This window comes from Otolemur garnettii, unplaced genomic scaffold (genome assembly GCF_000181295.1).
Source record: "Otolemur garnettii isolate 467f Iridium unplaced genomic scaffold, OtoGar3 scaffold00013, whole genome shotgun sequence".
In the NCBI taxonomy this organism is placed as follows: domain Eukaryota; kingdom Metazoa; phylum Chordata; class Mammalia; order Primates; family Galagidae; genus Otolemur; species Otolemur garnettii.
In genome coordinates this window covers 30796204-30823560 of record NW_003852408.1, presented here as the reverse complement: position 1 = coordinate 30823560, position 27357 = coordinate 30796204, and the positions used below count along the sequence as shown (strand labels likewise).

The 27357-nt window shown below is 42.0% G+C and overlaps 1 protein-coding gene across 8 annotated transcripts in view; it reads left to right on the top strand.

Moving 5' to 3' along the window:
* SPATS2L (spermatogenesis associated serine rich 2 like) overlaps positions 1-27357 on the top strand; it is a 167702-nt gene that overhangs the window by 94105 nt on the left and 46240 nt on the right. For all 8 annotated transcript variants that reach the window (XM_012802228.2, XM_003785045.3, XM_012802227.2 and 5 more), the window contains 3 exons: positions 13133-13241; positions 16437-16486; positions 19451-19697. In XM_012802228.2, coding sequence (XP_012657682.1) covers positions 13133-13241; positions 16437-16486; positions 19451-19697 — 406 coding nt within the window. The remainder of the gene's footprint in view (positions 1-13132; positions 13242-16436; positions 16487-19450; positions 19698-27357) is intronic.

The window sequence follows — 27357 nt, the reverse complement described above, 5'->3', positions numbered from 1 at the left end:
CTGCATAGCCACACCCATCACTAGGACTTATTATGAAGGTAGGGCTTATATTTAACAAATGCATAGAAATCCTGCTAGGGCTTATTTTGGGGGAAGGTCTTATTTTTGGAGAAACACGGTAGCACTTTTTCTAGGATGAGTTTGTGAACATAATTGTCAGGCCTGATGTATACCACGTTTTCTTTATTCTCTTATCCATCAATGGGCAACTGCTGGTGGTTTTTAAATTTTTACTGGCTCAAGTTGTACTTTTAGTAGCTCAGCTAAGGCTGAATGCAAGGTAGGTTTCATTCTTTTTAGGCCTTTAGAGGAAAAGCAAAACAAACAAACATAAAATCATTGGGGAAACAAGATCCCATCAGTCACATGGTAATTTTGACTGATGTTTAAACCTGTGTGCTTTTTAAACATTGGATGAAGCTGTTATAATAAAAAGTGCCTCTGGGTGAACAAATACACTCCTTCTAAAGAAAGTGTTCCTAATTTCTGTGGTGTCTGGGTGATTGGCTTCCTCTGTACAACAATGAAGTATCCAAGTTGAATATTATTTAGAGATTAACCTAACTCCCTTATTCTAGTATTGACTAAAGGGTAATTAACTCCTTTATTCTGGTATTGATTAAAAGATAATAGTGACTTATACTTTCATGGTGCTATTTATTGGAAAAGTTCTGTGAATAAACAGGAAGAATAAAAACCTCATAGGGAGTGTGGATGTCAATAATCTCCATTTTCCCCCCAAGCGAAGACTTTAAACTCTAAAGAAAATAAGTGGAAAGATTTTACTGAATATTCTGAGTTAGAAGCGGAAACTCCCTACTCCTTCTCCCTTAGCTATCCATGACTTCCATTGTATTTCTCATGAAACTTCTCGATTCTAGATGGTTATTACTAGAGTCACTTGGAAAACTTAAAAAAATAATAAAAATAAAAAAGGAAAGCCAGTCCCAGATTTGATTGTCTGGGGTGAGCTGCATGTAGGGATATTTTAAAAATTCAACAGGTGATTCCACTTTGCAATCAGGGCTGAGAACTGCTGTATATATGATGCTGTCAGTGGCCAAATGTCTGTCCCTGCCTCAGTTCTTCCCTGAGATTCATAGATTCATTCAGGTGCTTCCTGGATCCTGAAAGAGTAAAGCTTGTCTCCCTCAAGCACAGACCGCTGTCTGCACCACTGCTCCTGCTTGGGAATGATCCCAGCAGCCACATAGACACTAAGGGAGAAACCCAGAGTCATCCACTTTCCACCGTCTTCCCTGTTCCTTGTTAAACACCAGTCAGTTGCTTCTTCCCAAGTAATGTGTGAGTCTTTCTCTATGCTGCCCCATCTTAGTCTATTTTCTCTCCCTGGACACTGTGTTAGCTTTCTAACTAGCATCCATTTGCTCTCCTCCAACTCATATGCAAAGAAACCAGAATGACGTTACATACAAAAATACCACGTTCCTCCCCTAAGGGCAATGACTCGTGCTTTAAATAGGCTTGGAATTATAATCTGACTTTTGCGCCATGCTGCATCCCCACTCTTCCTCCCTTCACACTTACCGTTCCACCATCTGACTCTTCATTCCTCTGAGCTGCTCTTCCGGTCAGGCCGGCCTGTCTGTTCGTAAATGTTGTGCACTCTTCCTGAAATACTCCCATCTTTTCTCTCATCCCCCTCACCTAACTACAGTGCTACTAACCCATTATTCTTGGTCCTCAGACAGAGTATCCCTGACTTTCTAGATTAGGTTGGGTCCCCCATCAGAGACTTCCTCAAATGTCTGCTCCCCAGACCATAAATCCAAGGCAAGTCAGGGATTGCGTCCATCACTGTCTGCAGTCTGGCTTTAGAGTCAGTGCCTTATGCCCCACTGAAGGCATGCATGAACAAATGAACAGATGATTGATAGCAACTCTGGGGGACGTTCCTGTGGCTCCAGCCAACACAAAATTCAAGTCAAAAAATCTTCTAAGATGTAGAAGACGTCAACTAATTTTTAAGATGATACTATTTGGAAGGAATGGTTCACGCATTCCTGTGTAGGGTGGCAAAATGCAAAGTTCCAAAAGGTAACAGCTGGTAAGAGTGATGAGTCACAACTTGCATACTGAAATTTAGCAAAGATGCATATGAAATCCTCCCCTTACATTCTAGTTGTTGCCCAAGTGGAGGAAAGGGGACATGTCACAGAAACAGTCCAGGGAGAGTTGGTCGCAAGTAAGCTCCATTTGAGCCAGTGACGACTGTGGCTCCTGAAATGCTAATGTCATTTCTGACTCCTTTAATGGATAGATGGGCCCCAACCAAGGCAGGTAAGGTCCCACACTCTTCTGCTCTTCTCCAGCCACTTGGAACAATGTGCTTCTCCTATAGGCTCACCTTTTAATAGGATACACTCAGAAGAGCTTGACCAGATGATAAAAAAATGGGAAGCACAATTTATGAAAAATCCCATAAAGGTGGAATTCTTGGAGACAGTTTAGTTATTTTTAAAAAATGAAGGGCTGGTCTGCAGAAAAAGGGTTATATGTGTACTTACACACCAGAAGGCAGCACTGGGACCAAGGACTACCAATAGGCAGCACCCTCCCTCTGGCCATCCCTTCTTAGTGAGTTCTCTCATCCTTTCACTCCCTCTCTGTCTCTCTTTTTTTATTTCAGTTCAATATAAGCGTATATATAATTGAATTTCATAGTTTGCTTTCATTAGGTATTAGGAGGTACATTTGAGTCCTCATCTAGGAGGTGTACTATGCACCCCTACATTGTACCTGTTAGGGTGGAGCTTACCAAGCACCCTCCTTCCTTCCCCCCCACTTGAATTTAATTGCGTTTTTCTCTCATGTAGGCCTGTCGTTGCTTATCTACTATTTCAAATTAGTATTGAGTACATAGGGTGTGTGCTTTTCCATCCTTGTGATACTTTACTAAGGAAGAACGTTCTTTGACTCCATCCAGATAAACACAAAAGATCTAAAGTCTCCATGTTTTTATGGCCAAATAGTATTCCATGGTGTACACACACCACAGTGTATTAATCTGTCCGTGGGTTGATGGGCTCTAGGGTGGTTTCCACATTTTTGTAACTGTTACTTGAGCTGCTGTACACATTCGAGAGCAGATGTCTTTATGGAAAAATGATTTATTTTTCTTCTCGGGTAGACACCTAGTGATGGGATTGTGGGGTCAAATGGAAGGTCTACTTTTAGCTCTTTGAGGATCCTCCATACTTCTTTCCAAAAGGCTGTACTAGTTTGCAATCCACTCATTCTTTCACTCCCTCTAACATCCATTCTTTGTTCTCAGCAGATGTCTCGTCCCTTGGCCCCTCTCTAGTGTCCCAATCCTCCCTCCCCCTTCATAGACCACAGATGCTTTCTTCAGCTGCCATAATGATGCTTAACTCCACTGAGCCCTGGTATCTACCACTGTTTCTTAAGGTTAGGAACATTGGGTGGTTCAGTCCTTTCCTTTGCTCCTGCTTCTTGCTTGCTAGAATTGCTGGGGAAAGCCATGCCACTTGGCACCGTGAGAGATCTGTGCTGTCCCACCTCATGCGTGACAGACCTGTGCTGTCCCACCTCATGTGTGACAGACTCGTACTGTCCCATCTCATGCATTGACAGACCTGTACTGTCCCACCTCATGTGTGACAGAGCTGTGCCATCCCACCTCATGTGTAACAGACCCCTGCTGTCCCACCTCATGTGTGACAGAGCTGTGCCATCCCACCTTGTGTGTGACAGAGCTGTGCCATCCCACCTCATGTGTAACAGACCCCTGCTGTCCCACCTTGTGTGTGACAGAGCTGTGTCATCCCACCTCGTGCATGGCAGACCTGTGCTGTCCCACCTCATGTGTGACAGAGCTGTGCCGTCCCACCTTGTGTGTGACAGAGCTGTGCCATCCCACCTTGTGCATGACAGAGCTGTGCCATCCCACCTCATGTGTGGCAGACCCGTGCTGTTCCACTATGTGTGTGGTAGACCCGTCTGTCCACATCATGTGTTACATATCTGTACTGTCCCACCTCAAGTGTGACAGAGTCGTGCTGTCCCACATCATGCATGGCAGAGCTGTGCAGTCCCACCTCATGCGTGACAGACCCCTGCTGTCCCACCTCATGCGTGACAGACCCCTGCTGTCTGGTGCCGTGGACCTGTAGGCTGCCTGGCATTCCTTCTTTCATCCAGGCCATTTCTTACCTCATTCCCAAGGGGAGCTCTTAGCCTTTCTCCACTCGCTAAACCCCAAAGCAAACTCAAAACCTCAGAGGAATCGTTTCCATAAATTTTCCTGTTAACAGTCTCAAATTTTTATCGGACCTTCATTCTCCTTTTCTTTCCTGTTCTCCTTTCTCAGAATTCTTAGAAAGAGAGAAGACTCTGCCTCCCTTCCAAGGCTCGCTTTTCCCCATCGGGTTTGATACCATTTCCTCTCATTTCCCCGGGGACCTTGTTGCATAATTTATCTCCTCTCTTTCCCTCTTCAAATCTTTTCTCCTTCCTGGCTCTTTCCCTCCCTCCATCAGTGAACACGCTCAAGCACTTGGGGAAGATTAGTTGTACAGTGAGTGTTTTCAAATGGATCGGCGAGAAGAGAAACCAAGCCAGCGAATCCAGGAACAAGCAGGGGGCTTGTTCCAGAGTCCAGACAAAAGACAAAGGGGAAGCTGTTCAGGTTGGTGAAGGAAAGAACAGAGAACAGGTGAGAGTCGGAGAGGATTTTGTTACCAGGATGACATGGTCATTACTTAGGACTTTGCCTTATTTTCTCTTCTGTTTTTGAGCTTCTTGGGGGCAAGCATGGTGTCAGATTCATGACACTTTGCCTCATGAAATCTGGCTTGAATGAATGAATAGCTAGAATTGCCCCAAACTTTTGTGTGGTGGGGGCAGAGAGCTGCCATCTGAAGGTATATTTTTTTAAAAGAGTGTAGTTGATGACATAGGGAAAGATATTTTCACATTAGGAAGGAAGATAGACTTCTATTTCTCAAGTGTGGTCCACTGTATTAGTTCTCCATTGCTGCTGTTAACAAATCCCCTCAAACTTAGTGCCTTACAACAACACACATTTATTTTCTTACATCTCTGGAGGTCAGAAGTCCGAGTGGGTTCAGTGGGCTCAAATCAAAGTATCAGGAGGGCTGCGTGCCTTTCTGGAGGCTTTAGGGGAGAATTGGCTTTCTTGCAGAAGCTGCCTGCATTCCTTGGCTCACAGCCCTCCTTCATCTTCAGTGTGGCTAGTCACTCTGTTTCTCACATTGCATCACTCTCAGACTGACTCTTTTCTTCCCGCCTCCATCCAATCATAAGGATCCTTGGGATTGTATTAGGCCCAGTGAGATAATCTGGGATGATTTTCCCATCTCAAGGTCAGCTGACGAGCAACCTTAATTCCGTCTGCAGACTCAGTTTGCCGTATCACCTCACATGTTCACAGGTGCCAGGGACTGAAGGCATGGACATTTTGGGGAGAGTGCATTATGCTGTCTAGCACATCCCTAATAAGCAGCAACTCCATATCCTGGGACCATATTAGAAATGCAGAAATCTGTACCACTCCTTGGCCGCTGAATCAGAACCTGCATTCTAAGCAGATCCCAGGTGACTTGAATGTACAGGTATTTAAAGTTCGAGAAGCCATAACTAAACTATCTCTAAGATCCTCTCTACTTTAAACTTCCTATGAAAATTGCATTTATTTTCTATCTCAAATCTTCATTATTCTTTCTAATCCTGGTTTCCTGCCAAAAAAAAAGTTAATTTTGATTTGTACCCCTGGTGTTAATTCCACAAAAGTCAGCCAAGTAGAACATGACAACACTTCATGCATATTTTTTGCTGGCAGGAAGTAGATGTTAGAAAAGGCAATTAAATTATGGAATTATCCATGATACAAAGGTACTGGTCTGCAAAGTGTATTTCCTTCCCCCAAGAAGATTCACAGAACTGCCTTCATTACTGCGTAGATAATATTAGTGGCCCAGCAAGTGGAGCAAAACACACACAGATGAGCTGTTTGTAAGGCGTCTCTGAATGGCTCAGTGTTTGAGAAATGTGACCAAAGCTGATTATAAAATTCCTTTCAAAGTTACAGGAATGGCAAACCCATAAATAACTGTGGTTCTCATTGGTATGAGAAGGTTGTTGCTGGCTGTTTGATTGCTGTCCTTGCTTAAGGATAAGATTAAGCTCACCTCCAAGATTGCAAGCTCCTCAAGGCAAAACCCAGCCATATGCTGTGCCTGGCACCTAGGAGACACTCCATACATTTTGGGCTGGAATCCATTAAGCTTTTTAACATCGTGTAACACTTCATGTTAAATCCAAAAAATGGAAAAATAAAACTCAAATATGTCAACAACCATCTTTCTTGATTTCTTGCTCCCTTTTATTCATTCAGTCATTCATTCATCCAGTTGACAAACCTTTACGAATCATCTGCCGAATGCCACCCATTGTCCTAAACCCTGTAGGTGCAAAGATTTGCTTCCCTGTCACTCAGGGGGCAAGTAGTCACATAAGTAAATGAGGATGCCACCATCAGTGCTGAAGGAGGTATGTGCCCCAGGTCGTGGGCCTCTTCTCCCGTCTGCCATTCACATTCTAACCGGACTTTCCTTTAAAATCTTCCATTTCTCACCTTTGCAATTGGATTAATTATGTGGCTTTATTATTTTTATTTCCAGCCCTAGCAGCTAATGTTGCCTCCAGGCACTGGATACTTGCTCTTGAAAATGAAACCCTCATAAATTAGTGCCAGTAAAAAAAAAGAAAGAAAGAAAAGAAAGTTACAAAGATCTGGCAGGGTCTCCTGGGACTTCAGGAAAAGTTAAAGACGCAGGCAAGGGAGAAAATGGGGCAGCTTCAAGATCAGCCCCTCTTCATCTCCACTCTGGCTTCTCTCCCTCCGTGTTAACTAGTTCAGATGCCCAGTGCAGAGAGGCTAATCGGCCCACTTTGTCTTTTCTAGCCAGGCCACTTCCTGACCACTGGGACTCACTGTCACTGTTTTCTGATTGCTTCCTTCATAGCACTCACTTAGCATGAATTGCAATTATATATATTTTAATTTATGTGTTTACATCTGGTTCCCTTTCTAGGTTCGGCAGAGTCCATAATCGCTTCCGGCCTTTTGGCTAATCAAGTGTGGCAGTGTCCATATCTGCTTCGTTACTGCTAATACCACTAGTGCAGTACTTAATCAGCAGAGACACTTAGTAACTAATTAAATGAAAGAATGAGAGGAGGACAAGAGCACATGTTCGCCTTGCTTATAGCCCCTGTGGGAGGAGGGCCTGGGAGGAGCATCTTGGGTCCAGTGACCCCTTAGCAAGGGTGTGGAGAAAGGAGATTCCCTAAGAAGGGGGTGCACAGGGCATCTCCCCAAAGTAAGCCTTGACCGATACTTGAGCCATGTGGTCTCTTAATTCCAAGCCACACCTAGAGAGACCGCTCACCTTTGCAGCCCAATGCAAATGCTCAAGCTTTTTACTTTTTAAAATTTATTGAGCAGCTAATCTATGCCAAATTCATATCACTTAATATACATCATCATCTCTTTCCATTTTTACAGAGACTGCAGCAGACAATATCCTCCTTTTACAGCTATCAAACCAAGTTTCCAAGATTTAAGTAGTTCACCCAAGGTCATAGAGCTGGCATGTGGCAGAGCCAAGATTAGAACATAGGTCTGTTTAATTCCAGAGCTCCTTCCCCGACATTTGGCTTTCTCCCCTACTTGGGCACACTTAATTGCCCCCTTCTCTGTAGTACCACAGCACCTCGTTCATAAAGACAGTGCCGTACTTATTATGTACTTTTATGACAGATGTTTCTGGCTGCACTGCTAGACTGTGCCTCCTTAGAGCAGAACTATATCTGGGTCTTCTTTGTATCCTCAGTTTCTGTCACTTAATGGGGGCTCAACTGATGTCTGTCCACTGAGCTGAGCTTGGGAAGGATAGGCAGTTACTGTGCTTTTTCATTTTTTTAAACTCTACAAAACCATGAGTACCTTATTATACAGAAGTAAAATCATAAGAATTTAAAGTCTCATAAATCTTCTTCCAGTCTTTTTACCGGAGTTTTAAAAACACACGTATGTTCTCCCTCTCTGGATGATTCTTGGTCCCATCGCAGTCAAGGTGAGACCCAGCCATGCCCTGTTGTTGGGGATGGTAGATGCGGGGTACAGGGATGACCCACACCCACACTGCTAGAGTCTTCCCTCTTTAACTCAAAAACAGCAGCCTCGTAGAGCCACAAGTGGGCATTTTCTCCTTCTTACATACCTACCATATGCACCATATACATCGCTCCGGAGTGGCGTGGTGATTATACAAACATGGCAGACAGGATTCTGCCCTCACATTGCCTACTACCTAGGACAGTGATTCTCAACCAGTGGGTCACGACTCACAGGAACTGTATTTAGGGCTCACAGCATTAGGAAGGTTGAGAACCACTGACCTAGGAGCCCGGAAAAGGTGCTCAGGGTTAAAAGACAACTACTGAGAAGGGCTTTGGGAGTTGAGGCAGGGATGACTTCTGGCAACAAGGACCCAGGAGGACTTCAAGGAACACGTGGCATCTCTGCTGGAGTGTAAGCTTCAGACAAGCAGACGCATCTCAGGTCCAGGGAGCAGCCCTGATGGACACGGGGCAGGGGGAGGGGAGGCAAAACCCGGCCTGAGGAGCTGGGCTGCAAAGGAGTTGAGGGAGAGGGATGTTTATTTGGAAAGTAAGTTAGAGTCCAATTGCTGATGGTCTTGAATTTCACTTTATTCTTAAACTTTTAAGGAAGGGAGTAAAGCAGTCATCGTTATACTTCAGGAAGAGCAGCCACCTTGGAATGAATTTGCAGGGGAGAGTTAGAAGCAGAGACAGCATTTATTTTACATCTATTTGATAATGCTGGCTCTTTGCGGATCACACAGCTGTATGGGTGGATTGAAGACGTCGGTCAGAACCACATCTGAAACTCAGATACAGTTGAAGTGGCTTATCAGGAAGCCAAGAAGAATTTCTAAGGAGGCCCTCAAAATGCACAGTGTGAATGAGGAATCTGTAACCAGCTCTTAAACTAGACAGCTTGGGAACCGGGGAGGCAGGTTAATGGGAGTCACGCTGCCTGGCTGCCTGGTTAGCACCGGCGTTGGGCCAGCAGGGTGAGCCTGGGGAAGAGCAGGGCAGGGCCTGGGAGCTAGACAGGGAAGCCCAGAGAGAGGAGAGAATAATGCTGAAAAGTAACATCAAAACAACCGTGCTGTTTCTAGAGAGCAAATTGACTTCCCAAACCAGATTGAAATTAGTAGGCTCAAAACAGGGAGATACAATTTTGGGAAGGTAGAACAGGTGCTAAATGAACCGCTAACTAGCAGTCCTGATTGTCCCCCAGCAGCCAGAGCAGCTGCCTGATGGGACCACTCTGTTTATGGCTTGAGAGCCCTGTGGGGGTTCACTCAAGTGTGGGTTCAAACAGGGGCTTAGGTGTGAAGAGGCTGCAGCAGCCAGCACACTGGCTTGGGCTGTGGCAGTGCAGTGAAGGCTGTGCCAGAAATCAGCCTCTGCAAAATAGCCGTTGCGGGCGTGAATTTTATGAGTTCTCCGTATGCAAACTACCATTCGTCACGCCTTGATCGATCCATCCCTCCAGGAGCATCCTTCCTCAGAAGCTGCATTTCCAACTGCAAAGGCAGTCTTGCAGCACAACCTCCCTCTAACGCTGCTTTGGTCATCCCGGCCTTGTATGAAAGCGTCTTCATAATGAGGGCTTTTTTAGATGAAAATACTCGAGCCCTTTATGGCTGCTGAATCGGGAATAGTGACACAGTGAGGTTCCTGTATTTTATGTGAACATGGGAGTATACACAATTTCTCCATCTTTCTCAAAATCATTTCCATAGGAAAATAAATGTAATGAATTTATAAATAATAAGGTCGAGGAGCAAGGCCGCTTGCTTTGCACTGGCCAAGCCCAGTGATTAAAGTAGAAACAGAGGTTGGCCCAGAAATTCACTACTGGCCCAGCATTACCGTGTAATATCCAAGACAGGCAGAAACTGTTCTTTTGTTTTCTTTCTTTTTTCTTTTTTTAAATTTCTGTAAAACTGGGAATACATGTCTTAATTACGTGTCTTCCTCTGGAAATTGTACCCAATATTTAGTTAGATTTGATATCAAAACTCAGTTATTGACAATTTTCTAAGGATACATTTAGAAGTAGGATATATAAAATAACAAGAATAGGCAATGTTTTCTTTCTGCATCTGGCCATGGTTGTATTTTTCTATTAAAGGGAGATAGTTACAGCAATATAAACATCTGAAAAGGAAGTATCTGTACAAGTCGTGGTTTATTTTGTGCTTTGCCTCAACAAATAAAACATATTACATTTTGCAGGGGAGGGATTGGAAGCAGGAGAACAATTATTTTATATTCCATAATTCTGGGTCTTCACTGTTCATATAGCTGTGTAGGTGGATTGAAAACTTTGGTTTAATGTAACTAAATGCAGTTAATATAATTAGTAGCTAAGCATTTATATTATTGAGAAAGGCATGGCTGATGTGGTAATAATGATGGTGATTATTAAATCTTATATAATATGAACTAAACCATGATGGCTTGAAATGCTGTATTTTATTAAGAGCAATATTAGAAGTGTAACATGTTTGTTTTTTTTTTTTGAGACAGAGTCTCATTACGTCACCCTTGGTAGAGTGTCGTAGCATCACAGCTCACGGCAACCTCAAACTCTTGGGCCTAAGTGATTCTTTTGCCCCAGCCTTCCAAGTAGCTGGGACTACAGGCGCCCGCCACAACACCTGGCTTTTTTTTTTTTTTTTGGTTGTATTTGTCATTGTTTGGCAGGCCCAAGCTGGGTTCAAACCCTCCAGCTCTAGTATATGTGGCTGGCTCCCTAGCTGCTGAGCTACAGGCACCAAGCCAAGGTAACATGTAATTTTTATACTGATTCCAATGTGCTGGTGAATATAATGTTGTTTTGTTGAATATACTGTGTTACTGACCCTCCTGGGCTGGATGTGGGGGGGTGCCTTTGTTATTCTCCCCCTCTTGGCTAGCTGAGAGATGCTCAGAAGACCCACACCCTTTGCATGGCCTCACAGCCCTTGCAGGTCCAGTCCCCACCCACTGTGGCCCCATCATGTACTCTAGAAGCCTTGCCCTCGGTCCCTCCACACTCACCTACAGGTGCTCCTCATCTGTGCCTCCCTCCTCACTCCTGCTCTTCCCTTTGCCCAAAATGCCTTTCCCCTTCCCCTCCCACCATCTCTTCTCACTCATCCTTAGGTCCCAGCATGTCACATAATCAACTGTCCCGATCATATAATTTTATAGCCTTCTACACAATGTATATTTATTCTGTGTGATCATTTGATCAGGATGTGTCTCACCCTCTTGTCTCTTGAGAGAGAGATGAAGGCATGGAAGGTGTGGTGCCTTATCACACAACAGACATTCAAAAATATTCACTGAACTGGATTATTATTATTGTTATTATTATTGAGACAGAGTTTCACTGTCACCCTCGGTAGAGTGCTGTGGCATCACAGCTCACAGCAACCTCAAACTCTTGGGCTTAAGCAATTCTCTTGCCTCAGCCTCCCAAATAGCTGGGACTACAGACACCCACCATAACACCTGGTTATTTTTTTGTTATAGTTGTCATTGTTGTTTAGTAGCCCCTGTGTATGTGGCTGGCACCCTAACCACTGAGCTATGGGCGTTGAGCCAAAGACATTAATTTTAATGGAAGCTAAAAAGAATTAAGAACCATAAGATGTGAGAAGAGAAAATAACCAAAGGAATATTGAATTACATATACACAAATACACAAATTGTATTAGAGTCCTCAATAAAACTCAAATATTTCGCATTTATAAATGTCAAGGTTTGAAACCAGCTTTCTAATCCATGGTGTCAGCACCTCTGCAAGTCATATATCCATAGCTCGTGCTGCTTTCTCGTTACAGCCTAAATACTCTTATATGTGGATCTAGATATGGGAGTAAGCTGCCCATTTTCTAACATAATGAGGAAATAGGCTACACCGCTCAAATAAATGTCCTGGTCAATATTTACAAATGTCACACTACACATACTGTACCCGTGTAATCCATATTTCATTAATCCAATTACGCTAAACTGCATTTGATTCTAAAAGTTGCTGGTCATAATTTAACCACTGGTGAAAACGTGTAAAGAATGTACAGTGCTTTGATGACCACTTACCTTTGTACCATGCAGGGCTCTAGTGTTTTTCAGTAGCATATTCAGTAATCCCTTTGATAGAAAACTGCAGGTTTCACTAAAATAGATAGAACATTCTGCAGTGATTGCAAATTCTGTAAGATAAAGGTCAATTAGTTCTAATGGGCAAGAAGGAAGAATACGTGACAAATGTGACTCAGAAAGGATACAGGTCATTAAACACTGATTGTAAGCTTTGTGCTTAGCTCATACGCATACCTAGTATTTACTTTTACTGTTTTGTTTATTTTTAAAAGATTTTTGCTACTAAACATCCCACAATGCATACTTTTCCCATTTTAAATGCTTAATTTGCTGAAGCGTGTTTGAGAACATTTTCTGTGTGATAGCTAAAATTACCATTTCAAAAACACAATGCCCCACATTTCTGTAACTGTATAAACAGTAACGGAGTTTCACAACACACTTCTGTGACCCTGGAGAGGGCTGTTTCTACCAGGCAGATAGAGAAGCTGAGGCATGAGGCTATTTCTGTATGGTTTCTAAAGATACCCCTGGGCCAGTGGAAAGGAAGCCGGAGACGCAAAAAGATTCTATGTCCTCACTGAAAACACGTCCTGGATGCATGTGTAGTCTTGAGGGAGAGTGGAGGGCAGAACCAGAGCTGGCTTTTCATACTCGCTCCTGCAGTCCTACAAGGAGACCTTTGTAAAAATGTGTACACAAGTGAAGTGGGTATCAAGGTGATTACCGGGATGAATTTCACTGGTCTGCAGTGCCTTGAGTACGCTTGATGTCAAGGAGGCCTTTCTAACGATTTTTAATTCTATCCAGTGGGTGATTGATAGATGAGAAATATTTAAAAGTGTTTACTTTGTTTTTCTTTTCTTTTCCTTTACAGATCTATGCAGTTAGATCAGTTGTCCCCAATAAAAGCAATAATGAAATAGTCCTGGTGCTACAGCAGTTTGATTTTAATGTGGATAAAGCCGTGCAAGCCTTTGTGGATGGTGAGTATGTGCATCCTCTGGAGCGGACGATGTCGGAATTCAGTGTTCCATATAGTCCGTATTTTTCTTCCTTAAATGAACAGAATATCAGTTAGCATTGTTTTAGTTCTCAGAAATATGCTAGGCTGTAAACATGAATGTACTCAGTAAGAACAGAATGAGGGTGTTCTTTGCCCTCATTTGAAATAAAGAGATTGTAGATATTTCAAAGGTTATACTGCTTCTAAATTCCTTGCTTACCAGTTATGCAATTTGTTCTTAAACATTCATTATTTGGTGATGTCCTTATGAATGGAGGACAACGTACTTCATCCCTGACCCAGGAAGCCTTCTCAATGCTTCAGTCAGCACAGTGCTGCTTGGCTTCAAGACTGGAAGCCTTCGCCTTAATACTTACATAGTCTAGGAGGACTGATTTGTTCTTTAATATCATTAGTTTATTATTTGTACATTATCTAAACAGAATATTACTTTATCTTATCTACCTCTAAAACCATTTTGCTTTCTTTAAAAAATTGTTAATTTTTAGTGACTTGCTAGGGATGTCGTAGAAGCTAAAGGCTCAGAAATGCATTTATCCTGTAAATTTACAACTTGATGCTTTCGACTTCCTATGAATTAGGGAAATTCTCCTCTTCTAATCAAATTAAACAAGTTCGTGTTTGAACAGACCTCTCACCTGTCCTTAGTTGCCATATGTCTTCTGCCCTGGTATTAGTTTCTGTTTTGTAAATGTGGACCAGCTAAACATAATCTGACAAATAAGGTCTCGGAAAATCTGCCAGCCCATCTCTCAGTTGTGTCCTATTGACACCTTCTTTGACAAGGACAGTTTGATTTACTTATCTTCCTAGAAGTAGCATAAACTTCTTGAGTTTCTGTAAGTATAATTGCATTTCAGGGCAATCTTGGAACCAAGCAATATGCTTACATTCTGATATCAGCAAAGTTCAGGGTCCTAATTGAATTAACCGATGATTATCATTCAGAAGAGACCTACAAACAAATCCACAGTGCATAACTTTTTCCACTGTTTTTCCCTGCTTCATATACTGACAGAGAATCTTTTGCCATAGGAAACAAATAGTAGAGAATGTGATGCTAATCTGACTTTACAACATTAGGTTCAATTTCTGTCAGAAAAGTTTTGGAAATACACATGTCCTGGCTCAGCTAAATTCTCTTTTCAAGTTTTACTTGCCAACATCACTTGCATGGAAAAAAGCTTTAGGAGCAGAAAAAGGTTATTATGCCCATTTCTTCCTACCCGTACTTGGATCGAGGCCCCCACATTCCCCACCATGAAAGTTTTTCTTGCAGAGTGACCTTGATGACATCCACAGAGGCACAGCAACTGATGGGACCGTCGTCAAGTCTGTATTTAAATAGAGCACCTCGCTTCTCTTTCTTGACATGTTCGCCTTGTCACTGTTGAGATCTCATTAAAACCCATTGGCTGCTGAGAAGCCGCACATCATTTTGGTTGGAGACCAATAGGAAAACTTGTTTAAAAACCGCTGAGAGTCAAAAATAATTTGTTAGGAGTCATTTATGAGGTATATGCAAAGCACTGTTCCCAAGTAGCTAAAAAAAAAACTCCAAGTGGTTTCAGTATAATTAAAATTTAATAGCAACAGTTTCAGACTTCTCTGTAAATATGGGCAGCTCTTCTTTGGAAAGCTCTTTGTCTTCTTGAAAGCTCTTTGTCCAGATTACAAATAGAATTTATGTCAAAATATGAAAATTAGAGGACTAATCAAATTTTGCAGTTATAAAAGCAGTGAGCAACTTACCATCTTCTTTTGATTAAAAAGAATAGTATTTAAAATTTAATTTTATTTAGAAACTTGAAGCTTAGCTATCAGAACTACCCTAATTATTATTAACCACTAGAGTGATTTACCAAGAAAACCTGATGAAAGTGACTTTCTAAAGTTCTTCAAAAGGAAAATGCTGTGAAACATTAATTCCTCTGGGCAAATCAGAGAAAGACCGGCCCAGTTAATAAAAGGTCTAAATTATAGCTTACTTTTAGGTGTGCAGTCTTATTATTTCAAGTGCATGCAACTCACACAAGTCTAAGAGGGGCATTGAATTGGAAACTTTAAATAGATAGGAATAATTAGCCTGTCTGAACATTAGTCAAAGCCATGTGGCCTTCTGCTTATCTGAGAGTGACAGTAGACTCAATAATTGGGACCCTACTAATTTGCTGTTTGTTATAAAGACCAGCCTCAAGTTTTCTTTGTTTACCCAACACACTCCTTGTAGAGAACTATTAGTAGAATAAGATTGTATGAGAATGCTTAAAACTGCTCAGAGACTGCGTTTGTGAGGCACCCTCTTTCAGTACTACTATACCTATTTATCTGAAAACAACTGACGTTCTCATTACCAATGTACTAGTGGAAATTACTTCCATCATACACAGTTAGAATGAATGAATGAACTTTGTTGGACTATGTGGCAACACTGATTATAGCTGACGAGTAATAAAACATGCCTTTTTTTAAAAAATAAAACATTTCTTTAAAAACATCTCATCATTTAATCCAGCTGTTTCTGCCCTGTCAGTGCGGTTCCACACGTATGTTAGTGGGATGCACAGAGTGTGGACCCAGCTCTTCATGTAATGATCTTCTCTGATTTCAAGGTGGATACCTTGAAAAGACCACATCCCATCCATATCTGCGGTGCCTCGAGAGAAACTAACATCATATTAGCTGTCTTCCTCATCCCCCTGCCAGTTGCGAACATAATGAGTGGGGGCAGGAAACGAGAAGGAATGTCCCCAGAAAAGCTATGATTAATAATATTCAGAATCCCGTGTTTGGTCAGAAGATTATCGGTATTTTTATTCCTATATCAAACAGAACAATTTTAATTCTACCTATGGCAATGAAGCGATCAGAAAACTCAGAAGGTATATTTCATTTTCCCTAAGACATGATAAAATAGTGAGCTTCATGTAGCAGGGCTTAATATTTTGATAAAACCAAGATCATGCAGTGAATTAAATGAAAATCTGGGAAATAAAAAACGAAACTGGCATTTTTATTAAGGTAGGATGTACCAAAACAAATGAAAAGCTTAAAAAAAAAAAAAAGTTGCTACCAAGATGGAAAGACAGAGCTGAGTTTTGCACGGTGTTTTATTATGTGAATGTTTGTTGAAGATTCTTTTGTCTTTATCTAGGCAGTGCAGTTCAAGTTCTAAAAGAATGGAATATGACAGGAAAAAAGAAGGTAAGATTAATATTGGTTGTGAATCAGTAAAATCTTCAGTGAAAACCTTCATAGTTGTTATCATTTAACAAGGCTGCCAATTTTATACTTCTTTCAAATATATGCACCCAGAAAGCTTCCAAATTCATGACTCTTTTAAATTACCAGCCATTCTTACTACTAATGCTCCTCTTTTCTGTTCAGTTTTTCTTTAACTATCAGATGTGCTTAAGAATCCCAGAGTTGTTTTTCTTTCTAAGTATTAAGGTGAGCCCAGCCAGAGCATTCAAAGTATTTAAAACATTAAGTTGCCTGAACACATCCAGTAGCACAAAGAAAAAACTGAAGGAGCATTTTAAAGATGGTAGAAAAGCTCCAAATATATTTTCACATGTTTGTCCACTTGAAAGAATCTGTCCAAGGCTATTCTGAGATACTTTTCTGGTTGAAATCTACAGTAGATCTTTAATTAAAAAAGAAGAGAAGGCCAGCTGTGGTGGCTTATACCTGTCATCCTAACACTCTGGGAGGCTAAGGCGGGAAGACTGCTTAAGCTCAGGAGATCCAGCCTGAGCAAGAGTGAGACCCCATCTCTACTAAAAGTAGATAAATTGGCCAGGCCTGGAGGCAGGCACCTGTCACCCCAGCTATTGAAGAGGCTGAGACAGGAGGATCACTTGAGCTCAGGAGTTTACGGTTGCTGTGAGCTAAGCTGACACTACTGCATTCTAGCCTGGGCAACAGAGTGAGACTCTGTCTCAAAATAAATAAATAAATAAATGAACAAATAAATAAGCAAAAGAAAAAAGAAAAGAAAATGCTTTAAAACCAGAAGTAAAGGGCCTTCCTGAACACTGGCGAATAGAGGAAAGGAGATTTTACTCTGTCTCTTTCAAATTATTTTGCTTTCTTGTCCAGTCACAGAGAGTCTGCAACTTCTTTCAAAGTACCCCACCCGCCCATGCCCACTGTGACACAGCAAGGCCTGGTGCTTGGACCCTCCCAGGTTGTAGTATGCCGGTGTATGTAGTATGACCTGTGAGGAAGGTCACAGGCCGGTGAAACACGTTTGCATAAACAGAAAACAGTATTACTGTCATAAATTCCAAGATTGCTGAAATTATTGGAATCATCCTTTCCCCTTTTTTCTCCTCCTCGTTTCATGTAGAATGGGAAGAATTATAAGATTTTTTGAACCTTTCTGTGCCTCCACTTTTCATAATCTCTGCTTATCTTTAATCATAATTTCCTAGGCTTCTGCGTGAGGTAAAGATGATTTGCAAGTGATTGAAAGGCTATATTTATACATGCGTAGAAAAATTTCAGATGTGCAGTTTGGGTACTAAATTTTTCTGATGGAGAAAAGCAGAGCAGACAGCAGCTGCCGACCCAGCTCTTGACTGAGTCTCTCTCTCGGAGATTCAGAAGGAACCTCCCCAGTCCAGAAGATGTGGGGCGTGAAAACCAGAAGCCACAGGGGCCGGGGGTACAGGTGCCACTGTCCCTTTGCTTCATTCCTGGAAGCACAGCACTGGGGTATAGTTGTGGGCTCAAAGGAAAAGAAAAGGAGAGACTAGGGAGGAGAATTGAGAAGAGGAAACAGTTTCTTCTTATTTCTGTTCTGAATGTTTTGAAAGACAGAGCCAAGCTGGTGTTCACCGGTACTCACTAATTCATTCAAGACAGGATCTTCCTGGTGGGTCAGCGTCTGTCCGATTGGCTGGCCTGTACCACACCAGTTGTTAAGTACATCAGACATCAGCTGGGTACAAAAGCATGTCAAGTAGAGCATGCAACATTATTAAGAAGCACATCTTCTTAATTTCCTTGACATTACTATTCACCATCAGAGCATTTTAGGGGAGACATAGTAAAACCCTACTTTTAGACTCCTGTGATACTGGAGTCTAAAAAATTTCAATTGTATAAAATGCAGGGTTGTGTTTTTTCAAAGTAAATAAAATGGGCTCGGCACCTGTGGCTCAAGCGGCTAAGGCGCCAGCCACATACACCTAAGGTGGCAGGTTCGAATCCAGCCTGGACCCGCCAAACAACAATAATGGCTGCAACCAAAAAATAGCCGGGCATTGTGGTGGGCGCCTGTGGTCCCAGCTACTTGGGAGGCAGAGGCAGGAGACTCGCTTGAACCCAGGAGTTGGAGGTTGCTGTGAGCAGTGATGCCATGGCACTCTACCCAGGGGGACAGCTTGAGGCTCTGTCTCAAAAAAAAAAAAAAAAAGAAACAAAGTAAATAAAATGAAGACTTGTAATGCTGTCCAGCTAGCAGCCAAGAGGTCCAGGGGTCCAGCTGCACAACCCAAATCCAGGTGGACTCAGATCAGCTCGGCGTTACCTCATAGCAGTAATCTGCTCCAGCTGAAATCTGCACGGGGGTGATTATGGACCCTGGGACTTCCTGGGTCATGGCAGGAGTCACTCAGTTGCTTTGGAGACCTACCTTCTCCATACTCATTTGCCTGCTTTTCCCCAGTGGTCCCTTTAGCTCCTTTTCTTCCCCAGACGGTGGGGACTTTAGTGTCCTCCTTGCCTCCTCCAGCTCTGTCACCGCTGTAAGGGATGAGAGCTGTTCCCCAGTGGCACAATAACTGAATTCGAGGTTTTTCTGGATGGACATCACAAGACGTTACCCTTAACCACTCACATATGTCAAACCTCATGTTGCTCAAATAATGTGTCGGCTATTTAAGCCATTTCTTGTTTACCTTTTAATGAGGCCTTTTTGTTTACTATTTGTGAGGTAAATGTTTATACAGCTTATTGGAAGAAAGGAGATACTTAAATTAATTTGGTTATTAAAGATAGAGGTGTCTTCACCCATTTTAAGAGGCAGGGTGTTAGAATCTGGGGTGCTAATTATTTGTGCCAAAAAATAATGTAGCTTGCTGCCATCTCTCAGATTCCCCTGTACGTACTTCAGGGGTCCGAGCTGAATAGGCTTTCTTTCTCCTTTGTTTCTCGTTCTAGAACAATAAGAGGAAAAGAAGCAAGTCTAAGCAGCACCAAGCCAACAAAGACGCTAGAGACAAGGCGGAGAGGCCTGACGCGGGGCCCCTGCAGCCCCAGCCGCCGCCGCCGCAGAGCGGACTCGTGAACGGCTGCGAGAAGGACAGCTCGTCCACCGACTCCGCCGGCGAAAAACCAGCCCTGCCCCCTCGAGAGAAAAAGATCTCAATACTCGAGGAACCCTCAAAGGCACTTCGTGGGGTCACAGGTCAGTATGCTTAAGTGAAGTTGCGTGGGAATAGCCGGAAGAAAAGGAGGCGGACGGGGCACCTGCGGGGCTGTGCTGCTGCTGCTGGTCGCGCCCCGTCTGGCCCTGCGCCATGGCAGAGGTTATGAAATGGAAATTCCAGCTTCAAGAAATATTCTATGTAGACATCTTTGCTGGAATTCTGGGATAAGGGAAGGGTAACTGCTGATGAAAAGAAATGTCACAAAATGTTTTCCTTTAGAGGGAGTAGGCGGAATTATTTTAACCGCTAGTGCTTCGTCTGTGACATGACAGGGTGGTGTGCGATCCATCCGGGTGTTAGAATCTGGACTGCTGATTATTTGTGCTATAGCAATACATTAGCTGCTCTACAAAAGGCTACTACTTAATAGGCTGTTTGACCGAGAGTGCAAAATTTCCTCTCTGGGTTCTCAAATCCTTTCTGAAAAATAAGGAAACTGTACTGAAATCTACTAGATTAATCTTTCTTCATACTATCTGACCCAATGCCTCCTTTTTATAACAAATCGTAAAGTAGAATATATGCATAATATAACCTACCTGATAACAAAATTTTAACAAAGTAAAGGTATAAGAAATTCAGGAATAACTACAGGTAAAAGCCTAATAAAGTGGCCATATGTTCACATCCACTTATAGTGAATCACTTTGCAATTAAAAGGGAACAGCAGTCAACTGGGTATTGCGGACACTGTTCACTGTACTTAAGATGTGCAGTAAGAGCTCAGTAAATATATTTGTGTCTGTACACGGAACCACTGGGAGTGCAGCTGCTATAAATGCAGACCAAGGCGGGTGGTGGGTGTTAGCTCCAACACCATGGCTGCCTGTGGGGTTGGCTGTGTAATTTTCCACACAGCAAAAATCTTCTTTGCCAAGGTCTGAACACCCTTAGGAGGGTGTCCTAATGAATTCCCACCTTCCTTTTATTTACACAATAGCTGAATCCTGGGGATCCAGGTAAATCCTGGAAATCCATAGGAAGGCACATAATTATAATTTTTTTCAACAATCTTGATGTTCCAGAGGACATGAGAAAGTTCAGAACACAGGGATATTCTTTGTGCAAGACATTCCTGGGATTGTAAGTCATCTACTATTCCCCTCCCCCCAACACACACACGTGCACACACACATTGCATGCGCGCAATCATTTTGATACATTTAAAAAATGCTTCCTCGGTTTTTCAGAATGCCGCTTAAGAAGGTGGTAGGTCTCTGGGTAAGAACCACTATACCCCTTGATTCCCCAAAGTCCTCCTTCTAGGTATAAAATCCTGAGTTTATTGAATCACTGACTTTTTAAAACTCCTCTTATATTCAAAGTGCTATGCTAGAATTAGGGAAGGATAAGGGATGGTGTAGGCCCTGAGGGAATGATATTCTGATGTGCTTAGAGGGAAGGCTGCGGGCTTACTGGTGAGTTGAAGGTTTGAGGAAGAGACACCACATCCAACAAGTGATCCAAGGAGATTTCCTGGGAGCAACGAGTATCCAAGGCCCAGAATACTTGAGGTAGTAGGAAGTATTTGAGGGGTAGAGAGAAATAAGGTGAACTCGCCCTCATACCTCCCACACCTGCTGTATACGAGGCAGCAATCTCCTCTGTCAAACCAGTGAACAAGACGCCATCCCTGCCTAGGAAGGGTTTGGTCTAGCAGATGAGACACAGATGCAAACAGAAAATCTCCTGGTGACAGGTCCCAAACAGGGATGCAGGGAGGAGGCATGGAATAAGCGGTGCACTGTACCATAACCTGGGAAGTTCCTAAACTGCTCACCGTCAAAGCACTAATTTCCGCCCAGAAACACATTTCCCAACAAGTTCATTAATTACTGGTTCTGTAATTCAGATCATCCTTATTTACTACATGACACTTTCTTAAAACCAATCCGTAACAGCAATGAAAATAACCTATTTCGTTTTTAATCCAAATTCTCCAGTAACTTTTTAATTCAATTTTTAGTATGCCTACAATTTTGAGACTACTTGATTTATAGTCACAGCAAGAGAAAGAAACTAAATAATCAAGTAACAAATTCCCAACTTTACTTGTTCCTGCTTTCCTGTGAATTACTTTCAAAATCTAATTACTCAAGTTGTTGTTTTGATAGCAATCATAGACTAAATGTCTAGCATGTATATATTGTCATTTGCTTGTAATTTATACCTTCTTCTGAAAACAATTTGAGTAACTCTATGAAGGATATAACAGAGAAAACACAACATGGCAGGGCTTCACTTCCCAGGGAATAGCTACCTTGAAAGTTAAGTGCTCACCAGGGGAGTTCTTTGTACGAGGGGCTGCTGTAAACCCCAACGTGAAACTTTGTGTGAATAATCCTGTTGCCCCAAGAGCCATCCCAACACCTTCTCTATCTTGTAATTTTAGTATGAAGGCACTGGGATATGTCAGGATTATTTGTTTTTGTTTCTGTTTTAAATTCTTGATCAAGTCAAAGAAGCATTATTTGTTAATATCACTAATTCATTACAGATCTCTGTGCTTCATGTAAATTTTTCTGTTGAAGAATAAATGATGGTGATAGGCGGTTCTTAGGTGTTTTTTGCAAAAGGAAGAGAATTGTCTTGTTGAGCATTAACCCCATTAGCTGTCCACGTGCTGTGATCATAAATTTTAAAGTAAATTTATAACTATAGTAGTTCCCCCTTTTGCTTGGTGGACATGTTTCAAGACCCCTGTTGGTGCCAGAAACCACATACATGACGTTTTCTCCTATACAAACCTATACCTATGATAAAATTTAATTTATAAATTAGGTACAGTGTGAGGTTAAGAATCACTAATAATAAATAAAACAGTTGTAGCAATATGTTATAATAAAAGTTATAAGAATGTGTGTGATCTTTCTCTCTCAAAATATCTTATTGTACTGTACTCATCCTTCTTGTAATGATGTGGGATGATTAAATGCCTGCGTGTTGAGACACCATGACACTCGATCTGATAACCGAGATGGTGGATAATGGGTGGGTCACATATAGTGTGGATACTTTGGACAAAGGGATGATTCATGTGCTGGGAGGGTCAGAGCCAGATAGCACAAGATTTCATGACACTACTCAGAACAGGGCACAATTTATAACTTATAGATCGTTTGTTTCTGGAATTTTCCATTTAATATTTTCAGACCTTCATTGTCCATGGACATTGTCCATTGTCCATGTAACTGAAACCACAGATAAGGAAAGACTAACCCTAGTTAGGTTTTCCCACCCAAAGATAACAAAGGTTTCACAGGAAGTTGATGCTAAAACTGTTGAGTGGCTTTAAAATACTTGTTGGATCTCTTGGAGATCCTGAGCCCCCCCCGTAGCTATTCACAGGTCAGTGTCAGGCCTTGGACACTGTGCATCCCATTCTGAGTTAGAACATTGGAACGAGTAAGGACAAGTGCGAGACTCCATAGCTGTTTCTTCACTTTATAGCTGAGAAATGGGTTGAGAAGCTCAGAGGATGACCCTCTTTAACTCTGTAGCTTGCAAAAGCCTGACTCAAATCCATGTAATTTTATGCATGTAGTAGAGAGTTACTGCAAAAACCATAGGCTCCCAAACTCCTAGAAATAAATGTATAATTGAAAAATTAGAAAAGAGTAATAATAACAAAGCCATATAATGATATTCTGTACTTGAGTGGGTTCACAGTGTGAGCCTAAAAGAACTCTCCAATCTACTTAATAGTGGAGCATTTATCAAGCTCTCCAGTAATGAAACAGGCTCAACAAAGCCTGCCCTGCATGCCCCGCTGGGCAGGAGGCTGGGAACATGTTGAGTGCATGTTTTATCTTTTTATAACACCTTGACATTCACGAGCTCTCTTTTTAAAAGTCTTAAACAGAATCATTTTCTGGTAAGGGGGAAAGTTAGCTCTAAGATATATATGTAGGTGGCTCAGGGGTGTTAGTGTGACTTCCTACATGAAAAATAACCACCAGAAGCATCATCATTTCAAGCTGTAAATATAGCACTGTCAAGTGGGACAATGCTGTGTGTCGGCATATCGCTTACAAGTTGAGGAGTATGTTTTAAGCCTGCGAGTAGTTTTTTCTGTATTTCTGAATTTTTAATACCAGCTTAAATGGGCTCTTTTACGTAACCCAATCAAAATCATCCTGGGTTCAAATACAATGTCGGCACGGAGCAGATCAAGATTTACTTTTTTACCAAAAGTAGTGCCAAGGATACTGTTTTTGTAAGGCCCCAGCTGAAATGTCTAGAGCCCATTGCATCTTCAGGATCCAATTTCCCCACATGTTCCTCCTGCTCTCTGGGTCCTGAGGCTCGAGTTAGTCCAAGGGATAGGTGCGGGTCTCCATTTAGGCCAGAATAGGAGTTCAGATTCCCCCATTGTCTTTCTTCCATGGACTCAATGCCCACTGGGTAGGAAAGCAGTGGGACTGTGGGCCCCCCACAGCTGCATGAGAGAAACTCTGGGCAGGCCCCTTTCTTCAGTTCCCCGTGCTGCCCCCAGCAGCCATCCTATCCGGGCCTTCATCTTGTAAAACATCCCGGAAGCCCCTCCTCTGTTCCCTGTTGCTTATCTCAAACAGAAGGCTCCATGCTGTGTTTGGTAGCCTTCATATGCAGACTTTTCAGCCCCTCTGTCACACGGAGCAGGAACAGCCTGACACATTACCTTTGCTGTGCAGACCCTGTGTTCCAGCCTGGCACCAGCATAGGCTGCTTCTCCTCTCCTCAAAGTGAAGCAAACCAAATGTGACGGAAAGGGCCCTGCTGTTTTAGGCTGTTGGCTGCAGGTCCCTCATTTGTGCTTCCTGTAACAACAGCACCAACAACAACAGAAGAACACCCTCTTTGGTTCACAGCATTTTTATGGTGTGAGAGTCCCCACAGGGTTTCCAAGCAGATTTTTTTTTCATGTTGCCATGTTACTCTGGCCCTAGCATCAAGGTTACCTCCCCTGTGTCTCTAAGCTCTATATTGGACCAGAGCATTAGAAAAGACCAACAAGAAGGAAGCAGATAGCTTCGAACTTTAATCATAAAGCCCAGTGTGTAGACTCTAGGATTTCAGCAGTGCCAGCTCTCTAATGGAAGCAACATAATATCATAACTAAGAGCCAGGGTTTTAGCCTTAGACATATTCAGATTCAAATCTTGCACTCATCACTTACTAGGTATGTGACCCTGGACTCGTTAACCAGTCTGTGCCTCACTTTCCTCATCTGCAAAATAAAAAAAATATTAACTCCAACTTAGAAGATCGTGGCAAGCAGTAAATAAGATCCATAAAGTGATTAGGGCAGCATCTGGTGTAGAGTAAACCCTCATATCCTTTATTTATCCATGGAGTAAATATTTTTAAGCATCTAACATGTACCAGGAATTCGTCTACAGAAAATAAACGAGATAAAGTTTTTGCTGTCGTGGAGTTTATATTCTTTTAGGGGTAGGGAGAAGAGATGAGATTCTATAAGCCAGAATACAAGTAAGTCACCAAGGTAATTACAGATTATAATATCTGTTATAAAGCCGTATGCCGAAGGGAAACTGGGGTCTGTGTATGGATAGCAACTTCAGATAAGGTCCTACCATGACATAATTGTCTGGAGAGGGGATGATTAAGCTGAGATCCAGATGCTTCAACTCACATTCACTCATCCTAGGTTCTAGTAATCAAAACAGCCAATGCTTTGTTCAAACTTTTATTAAACACCTTAGCTGAAGCCCTTATAGAATTATAACCACAGGCTTTTACAATTTTTTTAAATTAGTGACATAATACTTTATTAATACATTTAGCTGATGTTAAGTACCGTTACATGAACATGCATTTTTAAAGTTCATATTTTAAAGCACGCAATTACTGTGTTCTCATGCCTCTTGAGTTATTATTTTAGTGTCTAAATACTTGCTGTTAACTTCCTCTCATAGTTGTATGTGGCTCAGCCTTAACCTCAGCTTCAAGCAGCACCAGATCTGAATTGTTCAGGTAATATTAGGAGTAGCCTTCAATTTCATTTCCATTGACTTAGAGCCCTGTTTCCTTTCTCTGTGTATGATAAAGCAGAAAGAGGCAGATAGACCCAGGATGTAGTGACATGAGGGCTCAGGAAACATAAAACCCCTCAGGGGTTTTCTGTCACTTGGGCAGAGTGACACCCAGGAGAGGGTGTCAGACTCCCTTCTCTTTCTGGTTCAAAAACTACTTTTGCTATAACAACACAGCAAAAATACAAAACCGCTCATCTCTGAACAGCTGATACTTTATAACTTCCCACACACGCTTCGTTATGGTAATTTCGGTTACAAATGGACTTAATTAAATGGAATGCACTCCTTACAAAGATCAAAAAGCTTTCAAAAATTTCTTTTTAATATTTTTGAACAAAGATTTTAAATGGCTCTATTAAAATGCAATGAAAATTAAACCTGCTTTGCAGGGAAATAAGACAGTGAAACAAATTAAGTTAACAGGCCTACCTTGCATCACTGACAGCTTAATCCATTGACTTTATTATCTATTACCTTTTGAATATAAGTAAGCCTATAAAGGTATTAATGACATATGACCCCTTATAAATACAATGTAAACACAGCTCGAAGATTTGATTCCAATTGGAAAGTCACCAGCTTCACAGGATTTGAATGAGGTAATAAAGTCCATCTGTATTTGATAAACAAATTATGAAGATACAGAACTGACATTGTGTCTGCTGCATAAACCTATCTGTTTTGGTCTCTGTTCCAACGTTATTGGTTCCTCTGAATAGTAGTTAATCATCCTGTCATGCAGAGATAAAAGAATGATGAAACTTGCAAATCAAGGTATATAGAAACTGTCATGTGAAGAGTTTTCTTAAGGCTCCTTCACTAGACTGTTACTCTGTAACATCTTTAGAGAGTTATCTTTGCTTATTGCCCCCCTTTCATCTCCCTCTCACTCATCACCTATGTGTTCTGGCCCGTCTCTCCAAAGAAACTGCCCCTACTCAGTTTATCAGTAGCCTCCGTTTTACTGAATCCAGCAAACATGTTTTACCCCTGAATTTATCTTTTCCTTGCAGCAGTATTCAATGTTGTTGACCACTCAACCCTTAATCACTCTTTTTTCCCTATTGGTACCTATAACCTGGCACTCTCCTAATTCTCCCCCCTCTGTCTTTATCGCTTCATCTCTGTTTCCTTTGAGGATTGTTCTTCTCTATCTGGCTGTTCAGTTGTTGAAGCTCATCAAGGTTTGATTGGTCCCAAGTCCTTCCTCATCTAAAGCTACACTCCTTAAATTATTTCCACTGTACCCAAGCTTTAATTATGAAAGATGGCTCACAAACTCATCTTCCAGTCCAAGTCTACATTCTGAACTCCAGAAACTTCTTTGACGTTTCCATGTTGACATTTCAAAGCACTTCGACAAACTCATGCTCAAAACAAACTCATGATCTCCCTTCCCAGTCTTGGCTGCGTTTAATGTTCCTGATCCCAGTGCACCATCTGTGCAACTCTGTAAGCCAGAAATCTGGGCATCAGCCACATCTTCCTCTCTCTCAACCCCCACGTCCAGCCCATCACTGCATCCTGGTGATTATCACTTCCCTGTATTCCTGGAATCCATACATTCTCCCTGTCCCTACTTCTGCCTTCCCTCTGCTCA